The 21,288-nt window shown below is 43.2% G+C and overlaps 9 protein-coding genes across 9 annotated transcripts; 5 read left to right on the top strand and 4 right to left on the bottom strand.

Annotated features, from left to right (window-relative positions):
- Positions 1-308: 308 nt before the first annotated feature.
- Positions 309-2,179, top strand: BCIN_06g07530 (hypothetical protein). Its single transcript, XM_024693753.1, has one exon. The coding sequence runs from the start codon at positions 456-458 to the stop codon at positions 1,764-1,766; it is 1,311 nt and encodes a 436-aa protein (XP_024549539.1). The 5' UTR covers positions 309-455; the 3' UTR covers positions 1,767-2,179.
- Positions 2,180-3,204: 1,025 nt separating this feature from the next.
- On the top strand, positions 3,205-5,324 carry BCIN_06g07520 (hypothetical protein). The gene is made up of 4 exons (XM_024693752.1): positions 3,205-3,625; positions 3,704-4,506; positions 4,698-4,913; positions 5,109-5,324. The coding sequence occupies exons 1-2, from the start codon at positions 3,478-3,480 to the stop codon at positions 4,483-4,485; spliced, it is 930 nt and encodes a 309-aa protein (XP_024549538.1). The 5' UTR covers positions 3,205-3,477; the 3' UTR covers positions 4,486-4,506; positions 4,698-4,913; positions 5,109-5,324.
- Positions 5,325-5,335: 11 nt separating this feature from the next.
- Positions 5,336-8,058, bottom strand: BCIN_06g07510 (hypothetical protein). The gene is made up of 2 exons (XM_024693751.1): positions 7,843-8,058; positions 5,336-7,693 (listed from the first exon to the last, which is right to left on the bottom strand). The coding sequence occupies exons 1-2, from the start codon at positions 7,875-7,877 to the stop codon at positions 5,779-5,781; spliced, it is 1,950 nt and encodes a 649-aa protein (XP_024549537.1). The 5' UTR covers positions 7,878-8,058; the 3' UTR covers positions 5,336-5,778.
- A 99-nt stretch (positions 8,059-8,157) lies between these two features.
- Positions 8,158-9,630, top strand: Bcgpi8. The gene is made up of 2 exons (XM_001547311.2): positions 8,158-8,893; positions 8,947-9,630. Exons 1-2 carry the CDS (start codon positions 8,358-8,360, stop codon positions 9,575-9,577), a joined length of 1,167 nt encoding a protein of 388 aa, XP_001547361.1. The 5' UTR covers positions 8,158-8,357; the 3' UTR covers positions 9,578-9,630.
- Positions 9,631-9,637: 7 nt separating this feature from the next.
- BCIN_06g07490 (hypothetical protein) lies at positions 9,638-11,620 on the bottom strand. Its single transcript, XM_024693750.1, has 5 exons — positions 11,040-11,620; positions 10,771-10,897; positions 10,595-10,718; positions 10,055-10,506; positions 9,638-9,987 (listed from the first exon to the last, which is right to left on the bottom strand). The coding sequence occupies exons 1-5, from the start codon at positions 11,274-11,276 to the stop codon at positions 9,677-9,679; spliced, it is 1,251 nt and encodes a 416-aa protein (XP_024549536.1). The 5' UTR covers positions 11,277-11,620; the 3' UTR covers positions 9,638-9,676.
- Positions 11,621-12,611: 991 nt separating this feature from the next.
- On the top strand, positions 12,612-14,708 carry BCIN_06g07480 (hypothetical protein). Its single transcript, XM_001547309.2, has 2 exons — positions 12,612-13,265; positions 13,381-14,708. Exons 1-2 carry the CDS (start codon positions 13,014-13,016, stop codon positions 14,335-14,337), a joined length of 1,209 nt encoding a protein of 402 aa, XP_001547359.1. The 5' UTR covers positions 12,612-13,013; the 3' UTR covers positions 14,338-14,708.
- Positions 14,709-14,877: 169 nt separating this feature from the next.
- On the bottom strand, positions 14,878-15,795 carry BCIN_06g07470 (hypothetical protein). Its single transcript, XM_024693749.1, has 3 exons — positions 15,613-15,795; positions 15,055-15,541; positions 14,878-14,996 (listed from the first exon to the last, which is right to left on the bottom strand). Exons 1-3 carry the CDS (start codon positions 15,645-15,647, stop codon positions 14,982-14,984), a joined length of 537 nt encoding a protein of 178 aa, XP_024549535.1. The 5' UTR covers positions 15,648-15,795; the 3' UTR covers positions 14,878-14,981.
- A 1,113-nt stretch (positions 15,796-16,908) lies between these two features.
- BCIN_06g07460 (hypothetical protein) lies at positions 16,909-18,319 on the top strand. The gene is made up of 2 exons (XM_001547307.2): positions 16,909-17,440; positions 17,513-18,319. Exons 1-2 carry the CDS (start codon positions 17,344-17,346, stop codon positions 18,163-18,165), a joined length of 750 nt encoding a protein of 249 aa, XP_001547357.1. The 5' UTR covers positions 16,909-17,343; the 3' UTR covers positions 18,166-18,319.
- Positions 18,320-18,579: 260 nt separating this feature from the next.
- Positions 18,580-21,099, bottom strand: Bcmsc2. Its single transcript, XM_024693748.1, has 3 exons — positions 19,930-21,099; positions 19,665-19,883; positions 18,580-19,612 (listed from the first exon to the last, which is right to left on the bottom strand). The coding sequence occupies exons 1-3, from the start codon at positions 20,505-20,507 to the stop codon at positions 18,775-18,777; spliced, it is 1,635 nt and encodes a 544-aa protein (XP_024549534.1). The 5' UTR covers positions 20,508-21,099; the 3' UTR covers positions 18,580-18,774.
- Positions 21,100-21,288: the final 189 nt, after the last annotated feature.

Genomic DNA, 21,288 nt, shown 5'->3' with positions numbered 1-21,288 from the left:
TTGCTTAGAACAAGTGAATTACCATCATTATTAATAATATTGTGGCCTCAGAATTACATTGGTGACTGTGTTTCTATGATCTTTAGTATATTGAATTCCAGAATATCATTATATCTTTGGAATCATTTTCTTAGTATGATACCAAGAACCGTACATCATTAACTACGGTATATATAATAGTGAGTAGTATGATCTCAATAACAGTTACAGTATTACTATTGTGTCCTAGTTGAAAAACTATATGCGCTAGTAAACATCTAGGCTTTGTTTGAGAACAAAGATTGAACAAAACGTTATCACACATACATGAAAGAAATTGGAAATTTCTTTTGAACTACATAACTACCATACAACAATGCAATTGTTAGTTTACTTAAATACTTATTGAGTTGTAGTGATAGAAGATTCATTAACCAGCCCTAATACACAACAGAACAACATCTATTTCAAATAAAATGTCAGAAGAAAACACTTCAGACACTGCGCCCCCAGTGAAAGTTGAAACTGATCTCACATTCGGTCTCGAGCTCGAATTTATTTTAGCTACAGTAGATGCAGATAAGCATGATCCCCACCCCAAAGATCCTCGCGAGGTGGATGGTAAAAATCTCAATAGCATATATAACATCGACCAAGACATCTGTAAGAAACTAAGAGCTGTTGGTATCCCATCAGTTGTTTTGGGAGATGAGACTACGGAAGAGGAATCCAAAACGTGCTGGCTCTTGAAAGGCGACATCACCGTTGGCGATGACAAGGCCTTTCCAGACAGGATACCTAAAGAGTGGAACGAGCTCTACACGAAAAATGGCATGGAGATAGTTTCTCCTCCATACTACTACAGTGAGTCTGCGAAAGATACTATCACTAAGGTGTTGAGAACGATAAGACAAAATTGCAGAGTATGTGTTGACCACACCGCAGGCTTACATGTCCATGTAGGTAACTCGTATAATGGTCTCCAATTCCCAATCCTGAAGCAGCTTTTTGCAATTGCGTATACATATGAGCCACAATTAATGTTAATGTTTCCATCGGAGCGTGTATCGAATAATTTCTGGTGCCCTCCTCTTTTCCAGTCTCGTTCTAGCCGAGAGAACCCTGGCCTCACACGAGCCCAGATTCTTGAGAATATTTTAGAATATCCCGATAACAACTCGTTGCTCAACAATTTTGGCGAATCATTAGATTTAGGCCGCCTCGCGTTCAAATTAGCAGGTCTAGGAACTCCTTACCAAGATGGAAAACGCACCATCGAATTTCGACACCACCATGGCTCTCTTGACCCTGAGGCTATTCTGAACTGGGTACAAGTTTGTGTCAAGTTTGTAGAAAAGGCATGTTTTGCCAAAAGTGATGACTTGTTCACGCAATTACGACAAGATGTCTCAAAGCCAATCGGGTTTAGTGAAGGAGATCTTGGTGCGATTGACTTCCTCATGTGGCTTGGCTGTCCCGCTCAAGCCTACTATTATGGTATCACCATGATAACAATGGACAAGAAAGCGTTTGAAAAGAGGATCCAAGATGATGCAGCATGTCGTGAAAATTTCCTCAAGTGGGCTAGCGCTAATCTCATCAGGCTCGCCAAGGAGGCCGCCGAGGCGGCTGCAGCAGGGGCGGGAAAGGATAGCTCCGAAGAATCAGAGTCAACTACAAATAGCGGCGAATCCGCAGATAAAGTCGAAGATGACCAAGAAGAGGGCAGTAATGAGAGCGGCGATAGCGGCGGAACTTCATCCAATTCAAACAAAAATGAGTCGTGATAAGAATTTCATTGCCTCCATTCTCGTTTGTCCCTTAATACAGTCGGTGGTCAGCGTAAAGTCGAGCAAATAACTAAATAACAAACAATATGAAACACGGCAAAATACTCTCATGTCCCCCAAATGTCATTTAATTACTCTTATGCCCTGAAATTGGAAGATGATTTACTCCAAACATTTCTCATTGGTATTCCATCTTCAATTGTTTTCAGAATGAATATTTAATGTTGGTTGAATCGCCTCGTGGAAGTTACGTGGAGTGTGGTTGATTGCCTATGACGAGTTGCATAATAGTTCTACAAATTGTATTTTGATGAATTTAAAGCGTGATCTTTGTGATGATGTATGAGCTCTTGGAAATCTTAAAATTAAAGATCTCAGCAGTCGGAACCATGAATATCGAGAAGTAGCTAATGCTCTCGACTTGGGTAACTAGCTCAATATATTCCCTTTTTACCAGGGGAAAATTGGTTGTAATCAGCTTCAACAAAAGCTGCTTGCACATGGCTTACAAAAGGGTTTAATGATGAACGATATATTGAAACACAGAGACACATTGGAGTAGCCATGTAAGTGCGGATATTTGGTGAAAGAAAAGAATGCCAATCATTCTCATTGGTACGACGGGCGGCATACATTCGCTGGTACATTCTGTACAAAAATTCCAAAGGAAAGAAAACAAAAATATCCAATTGAGGACTGTTTTAAGCACATTTTTAAATCATCACTTTGAGATTTAAAAACATGTACTCAACCCTAACAAGACTTGATGATCACCATACGAACATCCGCTTGTCATTCAGAAACAAAAGACCTAATCATCGAACGAAACACTATCTTGCATCGCCATGTTTCAACTCAGAGGTTTCTTCTTGATCAACAATTCCCACGAAACGATTTTCAACAACAATGAATTGCCTCAATGACTTCAGAGGAGAAACCCCGCACTTGCAAAAGGCAAATCGAGCCCCTGTCTAACTGAGACGATAACCTTTCTAGAATCACATCAAATAGTCAAGTCTAAAACAACTGGTCAGCCGTCGAATGCAGACTTTAGCTGTACCACACTAGTTACGAAAACGAGACCGATCTGCTCCTGGTGCTCTGAATCGCCACAGAATTCGAGGGTACTGGGCGGCTATTCAATGCCTGGAGAACAAATGCAATAGTTTAGCAAGTGTTTACCAATGGTTCTGCAGATATTGTTGCCACTGGTATCCAAGCGCGGTGTTGGTGTAGATAAATTCTTGAATCTGTGAAATCCCTCTTGTTGTGTGTCTCGTGAAAGAAGATGTGGTTTGTATGAACTTCTTTGATTGTTGACAAAAGAAAGTCGTCGACGGAACTTGAAGATCATGTGATACTGGACTGGTACAGTTGTTCAACCTAGCGCTTAGATTATGGTGGGGACTGCGCTTATTTTTTCTTCAAAGAATCCGAAAAATTTCATTGTATAAATTGAAGGAAGTCTTTGAAATACTTCATTCTTTTCTTTCTATCATTCCTACTTTTTCTCTTAAGCTTTTTCTTAATTTTCTGATTATTCCACATTCTATTAGGTGTTCAATAATCCATATTGTTTGGAACGGCTTCATATCGCTTCCACCCTTCGACTTCCTATTTATAGGATATCGATACTAGCACAAACATGTCATAAACATACAACAACCCTCCTCTCACCTCCCACCTCCCTAATTTGCAATAATCAAAGATGGACAAAATAATTGATGCACGATTCGATCGAGTTGAAAAGGCTCTTGTCAATCTCATAGCTTCAATCTCCAAGTACAGTCCCGCACCTGCTTTAGCTCAAGACCTTGTGCTTGCGGATCAAGAGCTTAATGATGGTTTATCACTTTGTGCGTCTAGTCTTCCTTAACCATTCCGCCCTTTTCGCAACACCCCATTGATCCTATTTCCTAACACTCTCTTCACAGTAAACCAACATCAGCAGAACACCCATACGCTTGATACCCTTCACGCAACTTCAGCAGCCCTCGATACTCAAATTCGCGACTTTCTTATCCTTCTTACCAGCACACGGAGTGAACTTCTCAGTACCCCCTCCTCCGAATATCCTGAAAACAAGAATCCAGTAGAGTATGAAGAACTCCTTAGCTATGCGCGAAGGATTTCTAAATACACAGCTCCGCCAGAGACTCGATCTTCTAAACCTGAAGCATCGTCACCGAAGCAAGAAGAAATTGCGACCAATGGAAGTACCACACCCAGTGTTACTGTGACTGGCAATGGAGCGAATGGAAATGCTATGGATACAGATGTCCCTTCAGTGACTCCTAATGGGTCCAATCCGCCCGCTCCAAGTCAAGACCAAGCATCGCAACAGCCCTCTCAGTCGCAAACGGCCCTCGATGCGGAAGTTGTACAGGCTCTCAACACGAGACTCGATGACCGTCCATTCCAGCCATGGGCTCGCGACGAGGATATCAGAGGGGGTGCATTAGCAAATATCCAAGCATTGCTTGATAGTGGGATCGATCCTGAAGGATGGGATCCCGAGCTCGAAGAACAAAAGAAGAGAGAAAAAGCTGAAGAGTTGGAGAGGGAGAAAGAGGCACAGAGAGTTCAAGAAGAAGAGAGACACAGAGCGGATATGGAGAGAAGAAATAACGCTATGAGTGCTGGTGCAGGCGCAGGCGTCGGCGCCGAGAGACCAAAGGTATTCCAATTGGATGAGTTTGATGACGACGATGATTGAGGTACTTCATCATAAGCTTTGGTAAGTTCGATGCTCTTTTCTCTTTGCACATTTTAATACGAAACTTTATGATGATGGTAAAAAATCGATTAGTCTTGAAGACAAAATACATGGTTACAAATATTACGCATGCGAGCCTCTCTGATTGTTCAGCTACATTTTATATCAATTATTCGCACTCAAGTTGAATGCAGCTAACAATCTTCTTTTAGAACATAGCGACAGCTCATCACTTGTGCTATTATCGCTTGCCGACAAAGGCTCGGTGGATTTCTCAAAGTCTCGACCATCCATATTACCTTGAATCATTTTGATGAGATGCTTTGCATCGGCCTGCATACTGCGTTGCGGTGAAGAACATCAACACAAGCATCACCCTATGTTGTCTTTATCACGTTATGCAAAGACCGAACCATTTTCCAGGCACAGTATGTTCCCCTCAAACTTTCTTTTGACTTTCCACACTACCCCGCAATGATTAGACACGAGTTTCATGCACCACTCATATAGCCTTCGGGTCGTTGATGAGGAACAAACCACTTTTGAGAATGAGCAATGGGATACAGCACCTCTTTTAATATTATTTTAATTCTTGGAAAGACTTGTGCTAATTATTATGATAGAATGCTTGCCAACATTCAATTGTGAGTTGGTCGGTCTGTCGAATCTCAGGAAGCAAGTCTTTTGGCCTAGGATATTCAATCCTGATGTGGTTTCGACCTTCTACGGAACATCTGATGTTCATAGAAGTGCAAATTCCACGGTAATGGCATCTCGTATTCATTCCCTCAGGTTAACCAGGGGTGGCATAATAGAAACAGTAATCATAATCATAATCATAATAAAAAGTTGATTGGAATAATATTTGATCAGAAAGATAGCCCTACGTCCGACGCCATGCAAGTGATACTTATTCTAATTGGCATGCAATCACCAAGAACCATCCAGTTGATGTTCCCAGTATATCATTCCTCAGACTACTTGCAAGCTCTTGTTTACACAAAATCGTCTGAGCTGATAATGCTATCATATCCGAGCACACTTTTGGTTTGTCCCATTCAGACTTATTGAACACCGTACGCCCACGCCACGCTCCAATGAAAATGATCAACTGACTAAAGCCCACAAAAATCTATTCTTCCCTCCATCCATCAATTCATACCCTACCCCACCCTATCATACCATATCCTACCCTATCCTAGCCTAGGCGCAAGAGCTGTCCATCCATACTTTGATGTAGTCAATTCCCCATTTGCAAATTAAATCGCCTCATTCCTTGATGTCAGTGAACAATCATGCTCTTTCATTAACCGTCCACCTTCTCTTTGGCGCATGTCCTGGATCTACAGCTGGTCCCGAGCTTGCTTGTAGTCTTGGTGAACCCCATAATCCCAAGGGAGCAACTTCATCTTCCTCTACCGCACTTATCTCTAACTCTTGGTTTACCACGGCTGCTTTATTATCTTCTTCGATGGCCGATGTCGATGAGACTGGTAATTTCGCGTTTGTTCCATCATCTCCGAAATTCAATATCATGCTATCACCATCCGTGTCATCATTCTCATCGATGGATTCCCTAAGCGGAGGAGTAGCGCTCCAAAGCCCAATGGATGATTGTCTGGCCGGTGTCAACGTGCGAGGCTGAGAACTTGCTATGCTTGCTGTTCTTCTAATACTACCCAGACTGGAGTTTATAGTTGTGGAACGATTTGGATCTGTAGGTTGACGTTCGCGGAAGGTAGACAGATTTGCGATAGAAGGATTGCGGGAAGAGACAGTACTATTTGTAGTAGATCGAAGGTGCTCTGTATTTGCTAATAATTTTATATCATATTCGTTTGCGATTAATGAATTTCTCGAGTTTGTACGAGAATGTGCTTTAGATGTTGCAATGGGAGATGAAACGGGGGTCGCTTCGGAAGCAGGTTTTCGGACGGCCATAGTTAATGATGCCATTCCGACATCCATCAAGAGAGGCTGGTTAGTCAAGGCACCAATGAGGGCATTGCATCCAGCGCCATGAGTGACTAGGATAAGAACCAAATCCGTATCTTCATCTTCCTGATCTTCGTCAATGGAAAAGTTCTTTCCAGGCTCTGGACTACAAGGAGTCTTGGTTGCCATTCTATCAAAATTCTCACTGGTATTGTACCAATCTAACATGCTGTGGAGACCTTTACGGAATCTTTTATGCATCGAGGGCCATTCTTCACCATATTCGCCGCCATTTCCCCAATTCAAGGGCTCACGCATGCTATCCCATTGATAATCAACATCAACACATGCATCTCTGGCATGCGTAGCATATCCAGGTGGTATAGGATCAGATGTAGAAATTGCATAACTCGGAACGGGAGGTTGATAGATGCCGTGTTCAGAAGTGGGCAGATGGCCATCGGCCTTTAAACCTTGACGACTCCCATCACTTCCCACGCTACTCAGACTGCTCGTTCGATCCCTTCTGGGTAGTGCATGGCTCAAACTCGACACTGATGGGAACTCTTTCTTCTCAGCTGTGATAGAACTTCCCCATCCACCTGGAAATGGTTGAAATGATGAACCTTGAGCGGAAAAGTCTCGCACATGTATCAAGCTAGTATGATCCTCTCTTCGTAATAGATCGGCTTTAGCACCGGCTACCATCATAATAGAGCTTGGAGGCGGAGTGATATGTTCGAAGTAATCCGGAGCCAGCCATTCTCCGAGAAATGCATCAACTCGTACTATCGATTTTCTTATGTTTTCAGTTTGTCCGATAATCTTGTTGCTCGAACCCGACTCAATAGTTGTAGTCTCCAGGAGTGGGGCTAGTCTAGGCGAGTCTGTTGATGTAGTTGGACGGACTCTGGGTGACGAGTGCATCTGCGAGCTTTTGTGCTGGGAATGTGTGGAAGGGGATCGCTGAGGGTGATGTTTGTGGCCCGGGTTCTGCGCGAGACCAGAACTTATGGCAACTGATGTCTGGACGCAGCGCAAAAATGGCGAGGTATGTATAATGACTTTGTGCCTTCTCTTTCTATTTTTACCTCCATTCTGAGCATCCTGGCCAACAAACTCATCGTCCGTCTCGCGGGTTCGTAGAATATTAGCTATACGAGCACCGAGAGCTCTTGATTGCGACCATCCACCATATGTAAGAGGCGGATCGTATGGAGTCGGAGTTGTTAAGTACCATTGATTATCTGCTTGATCGAGACGCGCACCGTGTCTACGTAAAAGATTAGATATTACTGCCAGCAAAAGAGTCTTTCAGGAGGATAGTGGATGAGGCGGTAATATTGAACATTTGTTTACGGGACCAGAAAAAGAACCCCCGATTTGGTGATGATGAAATTTGGATCTTTAAAGATCTCTTACCTGACAACAATAATAACAGCCGGCGGCCTACCCATTGTTATTTGCTGAGACGTCCTGGATAGCAGAGCATACAGTCAACAGTACGGATGGCTCGGTGAGGTGAATGTCGAAGGGATTTTAAGAATGAGCCGTCGATGTACCGTAAATACTTATTATGATTATTAGTGCAAAGCAACCTTGGAAATAACTCAAGTGTCTGAGAAATATTTGAAACGCGGGTCGCGCGGGGCGGGGCATGTCAAAGCATATCATATGTGGTAGCTTCGCGCCTTGAATAAATGGCAGAAAGTCGTCATCTAAGGCATCAATTTTCAAGGAACGTATGTACTTTGTAATCGCGAACGTGCTGACGCGCCCAGGGGGAGCTCGAACGATTGGTAAGCTCTTGCTGCGCCTGTGTCTTTCCAACTCACTTCGAGGAAATGAGTCCAGGAAGATCACATTTTGACAAGTAGTCAAACTCTAAAAGAGAGTTCTGAAAACACGCACCTTTTGAGATCGGAATACATTCCATCATGAGGTTCTCCAACTTCATCCAACTTCCTTTGGTGTTTGCGCCTCTATTCGCACCTTTACTTGCAACCGCAGAACACACAAGCAATTGGGCAGTCCTCGTATCGACTTCGCGATTCTGGTTCAATTATCGTCATTTGGCGAATGTTCTCTCTCTCTATCGCACCGTCAAACGGCTAGGGATTCCAGATTCTCAAATCATTCTTATGCTACCCGACGATATGGCATGCAATCCTCGGAATGCCTTTCCTGGCACAGTCTACAGTAATGCCGATCGCGCCGTGGACTTATATGGAGACAATATCGAGGTGGACTACAGAGGATACGAGGTTACAGTAGAGAACTTTATTCGACTGCTGACAGATAGAGTTGGTGAAGAGATGCCGAGAAGTAAGAGGCTTTTGACGGATGATCGAAGCAATATCTTGGTTTATATGACAGGTCATGGTGGTAACGAGTTCTTAAAATTCCAAGATGCAGAAGAAATTAGCGCATTTGATTTGGCAGATGCATTTGAGCAGATGTGGGAGAAAAAAAGGTTTGTTTGACTTCAATCTCAGAGCAAGGCATACGCTAATTATAATTCAAAAGGTATCATGAATTACTCTTCATGATCGATACTTGCCAAGCGAATACCATGTACAGCAAATTCTATTCTCCCAACATCATTGCGACGGGCTCTTCGGAAATTGATCAATCATCATACTCCCATCATGCGGATAATGATGTTGGGGTAGCAGTCATTGATCGATATACATATTACAACCTAGATTTCCTTGAAACTCAAGTTCGGGAACCTGGAAGCAAGAAGACACTAGGCGATTTATTTGATAGTTATGATGAATCTAAAATTCATTCGCATCCTGGGGTTAGATGGGATCTATTCCCAGGCGGAGAGCAAGGAGGTAGGGAAAGACTCCTAATGGATTTCTTCGGCAATGTGCAAAACGTAGAAGTTGACAAGATTGCAAACGACACGGAATGGAAAGAAGACCTACTTTCACTAGGTAAGAAGATTGCTGAGCTGCGTGAACGGACTGAAGCAGCGGAAAAGAATGCTACGTCTGCTGCATCACTTTCGGAAAATCGCCCGACTCGCAAAATACGTGCTGCGAAGGTAGAAGTAGATAACTCTTGGTGGGGCAAGAAAGCTGTGGGTGCATGGGCTTTAGCAGGTTGTTCACTTGTTTGGCTCGCAGGAACATACTTAGAGTCGGCATAGGTTCTTGTATTCTACATGCCCCATATTATATGTCGCCTACCTATCTATTGGCAGCTTCTATGACTGATTAATCCAAACATCCAAATTTCCCACAAATATTTACGCTAGAACTGCCTCGACTGCAGCATAATTTGTCCCGGAACCATGATGAATCTTTCGAAGTTTCAACCCCGATAGAGTAAGCAAGTTCACCCACTGCACTTCCGTTCTCTCACGCCCGCTCATGGTCATCATCGTCAAATCCATCCATCCAGCTTCGACATCGGCGGCAATTGGTGGAAGAACGATCTCCGAGATTACCAGTTTTGAAATCTCGGGTGCCATTGCAGCGGCAATTACTTTTAGGATGCGAACACAATCAACATCCGGCCAGTCATGCAGGCATCGACGGATGTAGTATATTGGAGCTCCTAATCACCGTTAATCATAATACATCCAGGGCACAGCTTCAACAAGGAAGCGAGAGATTGACAATACCTTTTATGGGTTGAGGTGTGAAGAAATCATACTTCATGGTCGAAACTTCGGGGATTGTATGACCAATTGAATCGATCAATTCATCTCGTTCTTGAAGTACCACTTTTCCTGGAATTTCTTTCACGAACTCCATGATTTGCTTCGTCACGTGCCCACTGCCGCCACCTATATCGACAACTAGCACAGTCTCATCACTGGATTCAATTTCTTTCAACTCGTCTTTGAATGGAAATATTCCAACCGTCCAATTCGTGGCCACGGTCTGGGCGATCATGGCAAAATTCAGGTTCTGAAATCGCTCTGGGAACGCTCCGATATGCTCCCACATATTTTTCTCTCCAGTCTGGTGCGCGAAGCAATATGGATTGAGGAGGTGATCTTCTGGACTCTTGAAGCCATTCTCGCGGAAGAACTCGTACATTCGAGCGTTCGCGAGGTTGTATTCGTCAAACCTAATGATTTGCGTTAGAATAAAGTTGTTACGAATTGTGAAACATTCTGGAAAAGTGTTGGATGATATAGTGAAATCTCTTTCCTGACATCAACTTGAATATTCCCCTAAGCTCTGGTACCATATACACCATGGAGTATGGCGTATGGGCATATTCCTCTTCCCCTGTCTCTGCAAATGGTCCACTGGCCGTGAGGACTCGCATGAATCGAACTGGTACAACTTCAGTCCCCAAGCATATTGAAGGTGGAACGCAAACGCTTACCCAGCAGTTCCTTCTCCACGCCGAGTTTGTCCGCCAATGTTGTAGCACTAGATGATGACCCATCCGTGGGTAAAGCATCAAATACACCCATTTCCAAAACTGCTCTCAAAGTGCCTGAATGTACTGACTATTCACATGTGACGAATCTCAAGTCAGCTTGCATATTTCCCCTGCTCTATCCACATATGTCATCACTCCATAGCAACGCTCATCGTGATTGATACTTCTTATGAATGCCGGGCCTGTATTGCCAAAACTAGTAGACTTACGTTTTCAAAATTGGAAAATACCATATCTACTGGACCCCTCACTTTCTTTACCAGCCTATCCGTTTCCATGAAAAGCTCTACATGCTTTTGGCTGATCTCTCCTTTGGATTGGATGTCTTTTTTGGCTAGATTTTGAGTGGCCACTGATTCATAGGCATCAATTGTTTCGCTGACTCTACTCAACTGCTCCCTCATACTTGCAATCTCCTGCGCCAATGATTCTGGGGATTTCTCCATGATAGCGAGGATTGGATGGCTTGATTTGTTGAGTGCTCCGTGCAAGTGATCTATGTAAGTCTTATCGGAGATTTGAGTTGCATGAATTTACCGGTACGTACGGTAATCAGTGAGCAAAGGTTATGGATTGGACAATGTTTCGAATAGTATGGTGAGACAAATGGGCAGGTGCAGGATGCAGATGCAAGATGCAAGATGCAAGATACAAAGACTTGCGACGTGAAGAGTATGTAGGATAAATAGTGAATGTAATTGTATGGTGTCACGAGCAGCTCAGAAGAGCGGACAGTGAATGCTTAGGAAATCCACCCATCCAACACCAGCACCAACACGCACACGCACACATACATACATACATACACACACATGGCTATTCCGGCATCAAAACGTGGCAATACCTAGGTATGCATACACATCACATCTTCATAAATGCAGGCGAGTGGGGTTTTGACACTCAAACTAATGCTAATGCTCAAAGTAGATGTGATCCGATAACACCGACCACACATAGCTCCGAAAGCGAATTGTAGATCCACTTATAGTAGATGAGGGACGGGAAGTAATTCTCACAAGGAGGAGGAGGAGGAGAGTCTTGAGTCTTGGGTCGGTTCAATCATCAATGGTTTCTTCAACATGGCTTCAATTTCCTGGCTCGCATCGTGGCTTCAAAATACGGGGAGGCGGACGGGAGCAGTATGACTAGAGATCAAAGGAGAAATGCAATTGGCCATTCAGAGGATAATTGAGGGGACTCACTTCATACTCAATTGACAAATCGAGATGGCATATGATTTGTATCATATTTGATGGCAAAACCATCATATTCTTTCACGCATTGGCATTATCGCTTGAGTATATACGTACATGGTACGATCATATACTCACACACCGCCGTTCCTAATAAGAAAACTGTGTGCCACTTTTCACAATGATGATATACACCACACCGTGAGTGGGTGAAGGAGCAAGAAAGAAGATTACTGCCTGGCTCCCAAGTCCTGAGCCGACCTAGGTAGGTAGATACTCTGCACTTCACTCGACATACGGGTATATAGATATAGATACGCAGACGTGCAGATGCAGATATGTAGATACACACACATATATATTCTCTAGCCAGGGAGTTGGATCCCACCATGCAATGAAACCCTACATCTACACATCCCTTGGTTGAAGATCTGATATGAACACATGAGCACATGGGCCTTTGATCCTTTGAACCTATCACATAAAAGAATTGAAGGCATACTGAGATTTTGCTGTGCAAGATAACCCCAAGGAGCAAAAAAGAAGAAAAAATTAGTAAAAACTCGGAATTGTCTCCAACTCCTTCATGTATCCATTTCTAATCCACCTCTGTTCCTGCGAGCTATTTACACGCATCCTCTCCTACTCATCCGTTCAATCCGTACCTAGGCGACCTTGGTAGTCGAGTGAAATTATATCAGTCTATATAAATCGATAGTCAACGTTATATATTCCTTATATATTCCTTAAGTTATAGGTTATATTATTTATATTTGTCTTCTACGGATCTGCATCCATTTGCAATCAACCACCAGTGAGCCTACTCGTATGAAAGGCGGCCCGTGACGCAGCGGTTGGACTAGATCATCATCAACACACATAAGGTTTTACCGGCAATCAATCCATCTTGTTGCGTCGATTATCAATTGTCAATCATCACAATAGCAAGGAGTGAGTGTACCAGAAAAGAACATCTACACCAAAGAAAAGATGTCACAACCAACGGGAAAAGATACACCACAAACGACACCAGCTACTTCAGATCCATCACAACAAAACATTCCACAAGCTACAACCTCTTCCGCCTCGATCCCACCACAATCAAGAGGGCCAACGTCCCCCGATCAATCCACCACTACCGCCACTGCCACGACGGGAAATCATGATTATACACAAACCGAAACCGTGAATCAAGGTATTGCCCACCAAAGTGATGGAGATCAAGATGATCATGTTGAAGTTGTAAGTCAAGAAAGCTTTCTCATCGTCGTAATGATATTGATAATCGATCCAATATCATGTGAACCATCTACCACGTCACTTCACTTCACAAATACTAAGAACGCCACAACTTTAGGATACCCATAGCGACGCTGATTCCACTTGGGACGACGACGATGCATCAACGGCTTCTACATCTATCACTTCATCCATGTTAAACTATACCTACGAAAATGGTCGTCGTTATCATGCCTATCAGTCCGGTTCTTACCTCCTTCCTAATGATGAAGCTGAACAGCAACGACTCGATCTCAAACATCACGTGTTCAAGCTTATTCTGGGTGGAAAACTATTCTGCGCACCCATAGATCCTAATCCTCAAAGAATTCTCGATGTCGGAACTGGAACTGGTCTGTGGGCAATTGAATGTGCTGATGAATTTGCTTCCGCTGAAGTCACCGGAACCGATTTGAGTCCAATCCAACCGGGTTGGGTACCACCAAATTGTAAATTCATGATAGATGATGCTGAGAACGAGTGGTTGTTTTCTAACAATCGACAATTCGATTTGATACACTGGAGAGTTCTTGCATCTAGTATATCAGATTGGCCAAAATTCTTCAGTCAGGCCTATACGCATGTTCGACCCGGGGGATGGGTTGAAGCACAAGAGCACGAGGTACATATCGAGAGTGACGACGGTACTGATCTCAATGCTGGAGACCTGCAAAGATTTTTCGGGTTGATTGACGAAGCAAGTGTTAAAAATGGAAAGATGATGGATGAAGTTGCTGGAAATCAAAAGCAGTGGATGATTGATGCTGGGTTCGTCGATGTTCATGATCAAGTCTACAAGGTACCCATTGGTCGCTGGCCCAAAGACAAAAGACTCAAGGAGATTGGTATGTATTATCAAGCTCAATGTTTGGATGCCGTCGAGCCAATCAGTATGGCGTTGTTTACGAGGGTATTGGGGTATAGCTTTGAGGAGGCACAGGTGATGATGGTGGGACCAAGAAATGATATGAAGAATCCCTTGAATCATGTTTACATGAAATTTCATTTCGTTTATGGAAGGAAGCCGGAGATATAATGGTGGAGCTGCGGAAATAGTGCTGTGAACAGTAGAAGATTGCAAATATGGGGTTGTTTTGATCATTGGTTTTTTTTTGGAGCGAAGCGTAGCACCTTATTATTGAGGTGAAGTTCGAGATCGATTGATCATCACTTATATGGAGGGCTTGAGTATGGGGAGCCAGATGATGCGTTGTCTTATCAATCATGGTGTCTTATTCAAAAAGAGGAAAACGGCTCGAAAACTTATATATAGATGTGCAAACGCTCGATTGTTTAACTCCTGCAGTTGCGCTTACGAATAAAAGTATTTAATTTCAAACTTTTAGATTCATATAAAAATTACAAAAATATGGTTCTCTTTCCTAGCTACCTAAGAATCTTCATCCACCCTCTCAAAATACCTCTCCAAATCATCCACCGGACTAAAGCGATCCCTCTTCCTAATGACTCCTTTCCGAATACTCGGTTCCGATCTCCACGCCACCGAATCAAGCAGATACACCCTGATCAAATCCGAATCCCTCGTATTTTTCCACACGTATGAGATAGATTCGAGTGGTGTCTCGAGATGATCATGATTATGATCACGTCCTTCATATCGATCTTTGATCTTCCTACGAAGCTCGTCGTACTTGGCGATACAGTGGTTCTTGAGAGCATTTATTTGAACCATATCTGCGAAGACGTAGAGTTCTAGCATTTTTCTCATGGATATATGAATTTTACTATTTACCTTCTTGTTGATTTTCGCAGCGAGATTGTCGAGAAACTCTTTTCCAACAGCATCTTCGAGAAGGGCCTCGGCCTCGCCTTTCCATGTTTCGTTCTCGAGAGCATTCATAAGTGCCTGGATTTTTCTCGTGACTTCTTCGTTGCTTTTTAGTGGGTTTTCAGAGTAATTATCCTTCTCACTTGTTTCGTTGGGATCCCCAATGCCAGAAGTACTCTCCGCCACTACTTTTCGCTCCGCTTCTGTCTCCCATTCCTCTATCTCCAAGCTGGCGCTACTAAATTCCTGGGTATACAACCACCCCATGAATAAGTCAAAGATTTCCGTATCCGTTTCGGGGAGTTTGATGATCCCCGTCTCTGTCTCCCGAAATCCAGATGTGAAAGCGGCGCGGAAAAAGGGGGAAGTGTAACATATTAGATCTTTATGGACGGCGAATTCTTGGGATGAAGAGCCTACGTGGATGTAGACTATGGGACTTCCTAGCCATCTGGGGTTTTGATTAGTGAGACTTTGTGTATGAGAGAGATGAGAAAATATTTTGCAGGATGCTTCGCTTACCTTGTTACTTTGCGGAGATCCTGGGTTGTTTTCATTTTGTCTGTCGGTCAATTGCTGAAGATTTTTGTTTGATCGTTGAGTTCCTTTGGTTTTGAATTCAACTTGGAGAAGATTTCACGAGAGCGTACTTACGATTGGTAGTCTTGATATGTAGGATTTGTTTCCTACGGCATATGTTACGGTCCTGGTTCTCTACTCTGGTGGACTACTTGGATAAATGAAGTTTAGTACAGGCTACCAAGTCCTGGCAGTAGTATATTACTTTCAAATCATTTCTTAGCCGAATAAGAAATTAAGAAATGTTCCGTCAAGCAGAATGAAAGTTAAATGTTGAGAGATTTCTTAGTTCAACGAAAATTCATGCATTGGAAATCTGACGCCCGACATTATGAATTATCAAGGTTTCTTCACAAAATTTTATGATGCACAGAAACACAAACCTTGCTATAATCCACTGTACATACTGGGCTTTTCTGCATGATTTTGTTTCATTAGCATAGATGTTCTCAATGAAGAGTGAGTGGGCAATTGAATGCCAAATCGTAGCCATATTAGACGGAATCAGTTTTATCTAGGAACAGAATTTCCAATACTGCCCATAAATAGATAGATATAATAAGTAAGAAAGGTGGCAAATTGAGCATAGCCATTTCGCAACGTGTTTAGCAGAAGGTCCCTCATTTACCATACGTACCAAAACAAATATGCAGGTTTTGTGTCTCATTTCACATCGTGACAAGCTTCTCTCGTGTATGTACTTCTACATTCAATTTCTTCCTATACTTGATGAAAGACAAATTTGCCCCCTCATAGGTAAAAGAAAGCACCTTAGTCGTAATTTGTCTTGGAAAAGTCACTTCTAACTGTGGTATGTCTGTTTGGTTGTTTGGTTGTTTTTACCCCTCGAATTAACCGAGAATGACAAAGAGAATGTTGAAAATGTTGAGACTCTTCGAAACAGCTTTTTCACTTGTGGATCTGGCTTAATTGTATCTGTAACTACTCAAGTACATGATATTAATCTTAAAGCTTCTGATTATCTCTAGATAAGAAGTCCATTGATTCTATATTAAACTGATGGCCTTATGGATTTCAATGTCACATAACCAAGATTTCAGAATTTGATCAGTCACAAGGCAGCTTCAACTTTCACCCCATTTCCGTAAAAGCCGTGAGATATGTAGCGCCTCTTTATAAGACTATCTCTTCTAAGTCTCCGTCAAGGTACTCAACGAGAAAGGCCTTAGTGAATTCGCGTGCCGTTTAAAATTCCGTACTTAGTCTTCCAACTCCCACGCCACAACTTCCTCCCAAAACAATAGACATTCCTCTTCGTTTTAACTCCAATTTTGACTCAAAGACCTCGTTTTCTCGAAAGGTTCGGTCAGTCTATGCTGTCTCGAACCTTATGCTTTGTTCAGAATTGATTGGGAAGAAGAATCGAATACCTCAAACCTTTTTTCGCAACACATCAATACGAAATAATATCGGAATCTGGTCTCCCCAGCTGGCTTCTGAACTTCAACATCTCGAGTTTCTACACAACTGCCAGTAACCTTGATACTCCATCAAAAAGTCAACGAGGTTACTTCTCACGTTGCGTTCTTGTCTGCAGGTTTGCGAGCACCTTTTCACCATCGGCATCTCAAGTCACCGTGCCAGCTTGGCTCACCAATACAACACATCAACACTCTCTGGCAAGTACTCAGTGACGAATTAGTCAACGCAGCAATGACGAGCTTTCTTGCACGAGAGCTTCAGGGTCAAAATGCGGCCCTGAACTTTCAACGTATCCCTTCTACACGTCGCATTTGCACCTATGAGCATCGTAAGTAATCCCTTTCAACATCAAACACAAGCAACCTTCATTTCTAATCCCAAGTTACTAACATGTCAATAGTCCATTCGTTATCTTCCGAGCTCTGCGGCGACCTCCTCACAGACGTAAAGGAGATGGTAAAAGAAGCTGAAAATCATCAACGATTCCAGGCCGAGCGTCTCGAAAATGTCCTCCGACAGACTCAGCAAGCAGTAGACTTGATGAGAAACCCTCGCATGAAACCTAGCGCCAGTTACAACTACACAGAAGATATTAGATTTCTCGAACAATTCGGCGTGCATTACAAGCAAGGTGTTGGTCTCAGCAGTGATGCGCACCGCGACTACATCATCAATGTTTCTTTTGTCTTGAAACGAGCAATGCCCACGCTCAATGATGAATACAAGAACATCTGTCCGTGGTCTCTCATTCTCAAGGTCAATTTCACCGATCTCTGCCCACATTTACCATTCTGCAAGCACAAGCAGAAGTATACCACGTCTCAGGTTCCAGCGGATCATCCACGTCCTCCTGGAGGCGTTGCTGATGGTGATGTCATGGGCTTTTGTCAAGATGAGTATGCTGTTCAGCCTGGAAAGATGAAGCCTGAGGGATGCAAGATCAAAGTTTACTGTGGACTTCAACACAAGGAAGACTGCACCCAAAAGGCAAATTGTGATGCGATCATACTCTATGCAGTAGCTTGTCTTCATAGGGATGGACTTTGGGAGTAGTGAGGAATACTGGATGGAACAAGTGGGGCTATAAGCTTCATTTTCCTACTTTACTTTGTGTAATAGCGTCTTTTCAGTTGAAGGGCTTCCGTCTAGATATCTTGAAGGGTTGAATTTTTAGTCTTTCTAAGATCAAATCAGGAACTTATCCTCATTATGCCACCTCTAGTCTCGTTCAGCAACGTGATAAAACTTGTGCAGTAGACATCAATGTATGTGGAATGAGCTAAATATTGAGAGCGTTCCTTGCAAGTCATTTAGGATAGCGATATCTCTTGTACCGCTGACAACGTTGCCTTTGGGATGATTCTTCCCCGGCTTTCCTCGAGCCTTAATCATAGTCATGATAAATCCAAAATAATAAAGGCCAAGTACAATGCGCTCAATGTTCTCATCATAGCTTGCTTTAAGGGTTGAAGATATACATGGTGTCATTTCATTCCAACTCAACTCACGTACTGCTATGCTGATATGATCTAAATGCTATTTGCACGTACACCTTTTCCGTCATAAAAATATCCATCAATTCATGAATATCCTATTTCAATCCTGTCGTCATCCCATGATATTTCTTCCAAAAAGGAGATTTTGTCCATAATTCTTGTGCAACTAGGAAAATCTCGAATTCGTGTTCGATCGACTGCTATTACCTGCTCCTCCACACCAACAACTACCATCTCCATCTTTCTCAACCTGTACCACAACATCCACACCTTTACTTAAAAGAAATGCTCTCGTTCTCGTCAAGACATCTTCAAGATCTGATCCTCTGGTAGCAACAACATGCATGACTCCCAATACTGTTTGATTTTTATCGCCTAGCCAAAACTTTGGGACGGTGTAGGCTTGAACTCCACGTAAATCACTTACACCAGCCAACGTGTTTCGTAAATTGTATTCGGTATCATCAGGAACTGTCAAAAGCAATTTCTTCGCACTACTTTTGACAAGAGGAATCGAGGAAAGGAAAATAAGAATGGCGATGAGACAAGATGCGAGAGGATCCCAGCCTGACCATCCAACAAAGTGTATTAATACAGTAGAGACAATGACTGCAGCACTGCCCATTGTATCTGCGAGTACATGAAGAAAGATACCTCTCATGTTTTCGTTATCATGCGAATGGCCACCATGTGAATGTGAATGTGAATTGTCATCGTGGAGAATTGAGGGCTGTTTCTTATGACCGTGATCGCAAGATCCGGAGTGGGAGTGAGAGTCATGGGAATGAGAGTCGTGGGAGTGAGAATGAGAATGTCCATGCGAATGACCATGATCATGATCACCGTGGTCGTGTCCATGATGATGATGACCGAAGCAAGCCATGCCAACTAAGTTAACTGCCAATCCCAACGAACTGACAACAAAAAGTTCCATCAAGCGTTTTGTTTCTCGTCCTTCTGCTAATCTTTCAGTCGCTTCTATCATAATCTCAATGCTAATAAGTCTGCAGAATTTGTTAGCAAGTGCCGCTGCACAATTGGGAAACATTTGCCTACATGAGGAATACTCCATTGCCAAACCCAGACAAACTCTCAATTTTTCCAAATCCGTATGGGAATCTTTGACTCGGTGGCCATTTACTCGCGACTGCAGCAAACAACCCCACTCCAAGTGCCAAACAGTCGAAAAACATGTGTATACTATCGCTCAAAAGACCGAGGGAATCTGTAACGAATCCGTAAAACGCTTGAACGATCATAAAGGCAAAATTAAGACTGGCAGGGTTAGCATGGTCCTCCAATGACTTGGGAGAATACCAACGTCATAAAATAAAAGATCCTCCTCGAGTCCTTACTCGCTAATATTGCATGTAGAAGCGGCCATCTGGATGCGTATGGCAGTATCAAACTAGTAAATCGTGACTTCGTTTCGGCTGTACCATGCGAATGGTTGTGATGGTCATGATCATGATGGTGATGAGCGTCAACATGTACATCGTTTATCGGAGGTTCGTACGTCCCATATGCTCCTTTCTCGAAGTTGGCAGACATGGGAGTTGCTTCACTATATGGCGGTGATGGCAGATATGATGTTGAGTTATCATGGCTGTGGTTGTGCGCATGGCCATGCGAATGAGAGTGGGAGTGGCCATGATTGTGTTCATTTTCGTGTTCATGTTCATGCTCATGCTCATGGAGAGTTTCGGAATGATCGCGTGAATGGCTATGCAGACTTGAGATGGATTGATTCAATGGTCTCGACCTGCTTGCAGAGTACTGTGAGGATCGGCTTGAATGCGAATGTGAAGATGAATGGGAATGGGAATGTCCATGTCCATGTCCATGTCCGTGGTGACTATTGGTAATCGCGGAAGCTGGTAACGCATAAGATGAGGCCATAACTTCGTGAATTCTGGAATGGATCGAACGAGCTATGGCGCCCGTATATATTCAGCCCCTCTCCACATATGCTGTCGTTGTCCTTAGTATGATAGTATCTCTCTGTACCTTCCTTGTTTTGATTTGCGCCGAGATAGGTCGGCTTCGGCAGATAGTAGGAGCTTTGACGACGAAAGTGGGTGGATAGAGTTGTCAAATGCAGCAAGAGATCCAATTTAATATATATCCTGAGTATCTTGATTCAATCTTTTGCCGATGGTCAATGAGCGTCTTGTTGTGAAGTGAGTGTAGACGTTGGCTTGAAGACAGAAACGAAAGAAATTGAAAGTTACAGCAGTGCAGTCCAAGAATCGGTGCCACTTCAGGAAACTCTCTCGAAATTATGCTGATGATCCTACCAACGGACCAGTAAGGACGTTCGATTCAACCCCAGATACTCATCATCCTCTTCTTGGAGTTTTCCCCCTGGATTAACAAATCTTTGGCTACCGGGGAGAGAAAAAGGCGAGCAAGGAGCAAGGAGCAAGGTTCTAAGGTTACGGGGACGGAGCATGCAACTGCGACTGCGACTGCAACTGCAACTGCAACTTCCACCACCACTTCGAATCGGTGTCATGGCACGAATTCTGTTAAGCATGCGAGCTTCCAATCCACGCCATCCAATCAATGAAGACCAATTATGGTAAAGTGCCGCGTTCCGTCAACGACATCCAATCAATCTCCTCGAATTAAATCCCACTTGCCTTTTTGGGAGATAATGACAGGAAAATGGCTGGAAACG

Source organism: Botrytis cinerea, chromosome 6 (genome assembly GCF_000143535.2).
Source record: "Botrytis cinerea B05.10 chromosome 6, complete sequence".
In the NCBI taxonomy this organism is placed as follows: Eukaryota; Fungi; Ascomycota; class Leotiomycetes; order Helotiales; family Sclerotiniaceae; genus Botrytis; species Botrytis cinerea.
This window is presented reverse-complemented; position numbering and strand designations above follow the sequence as displayed.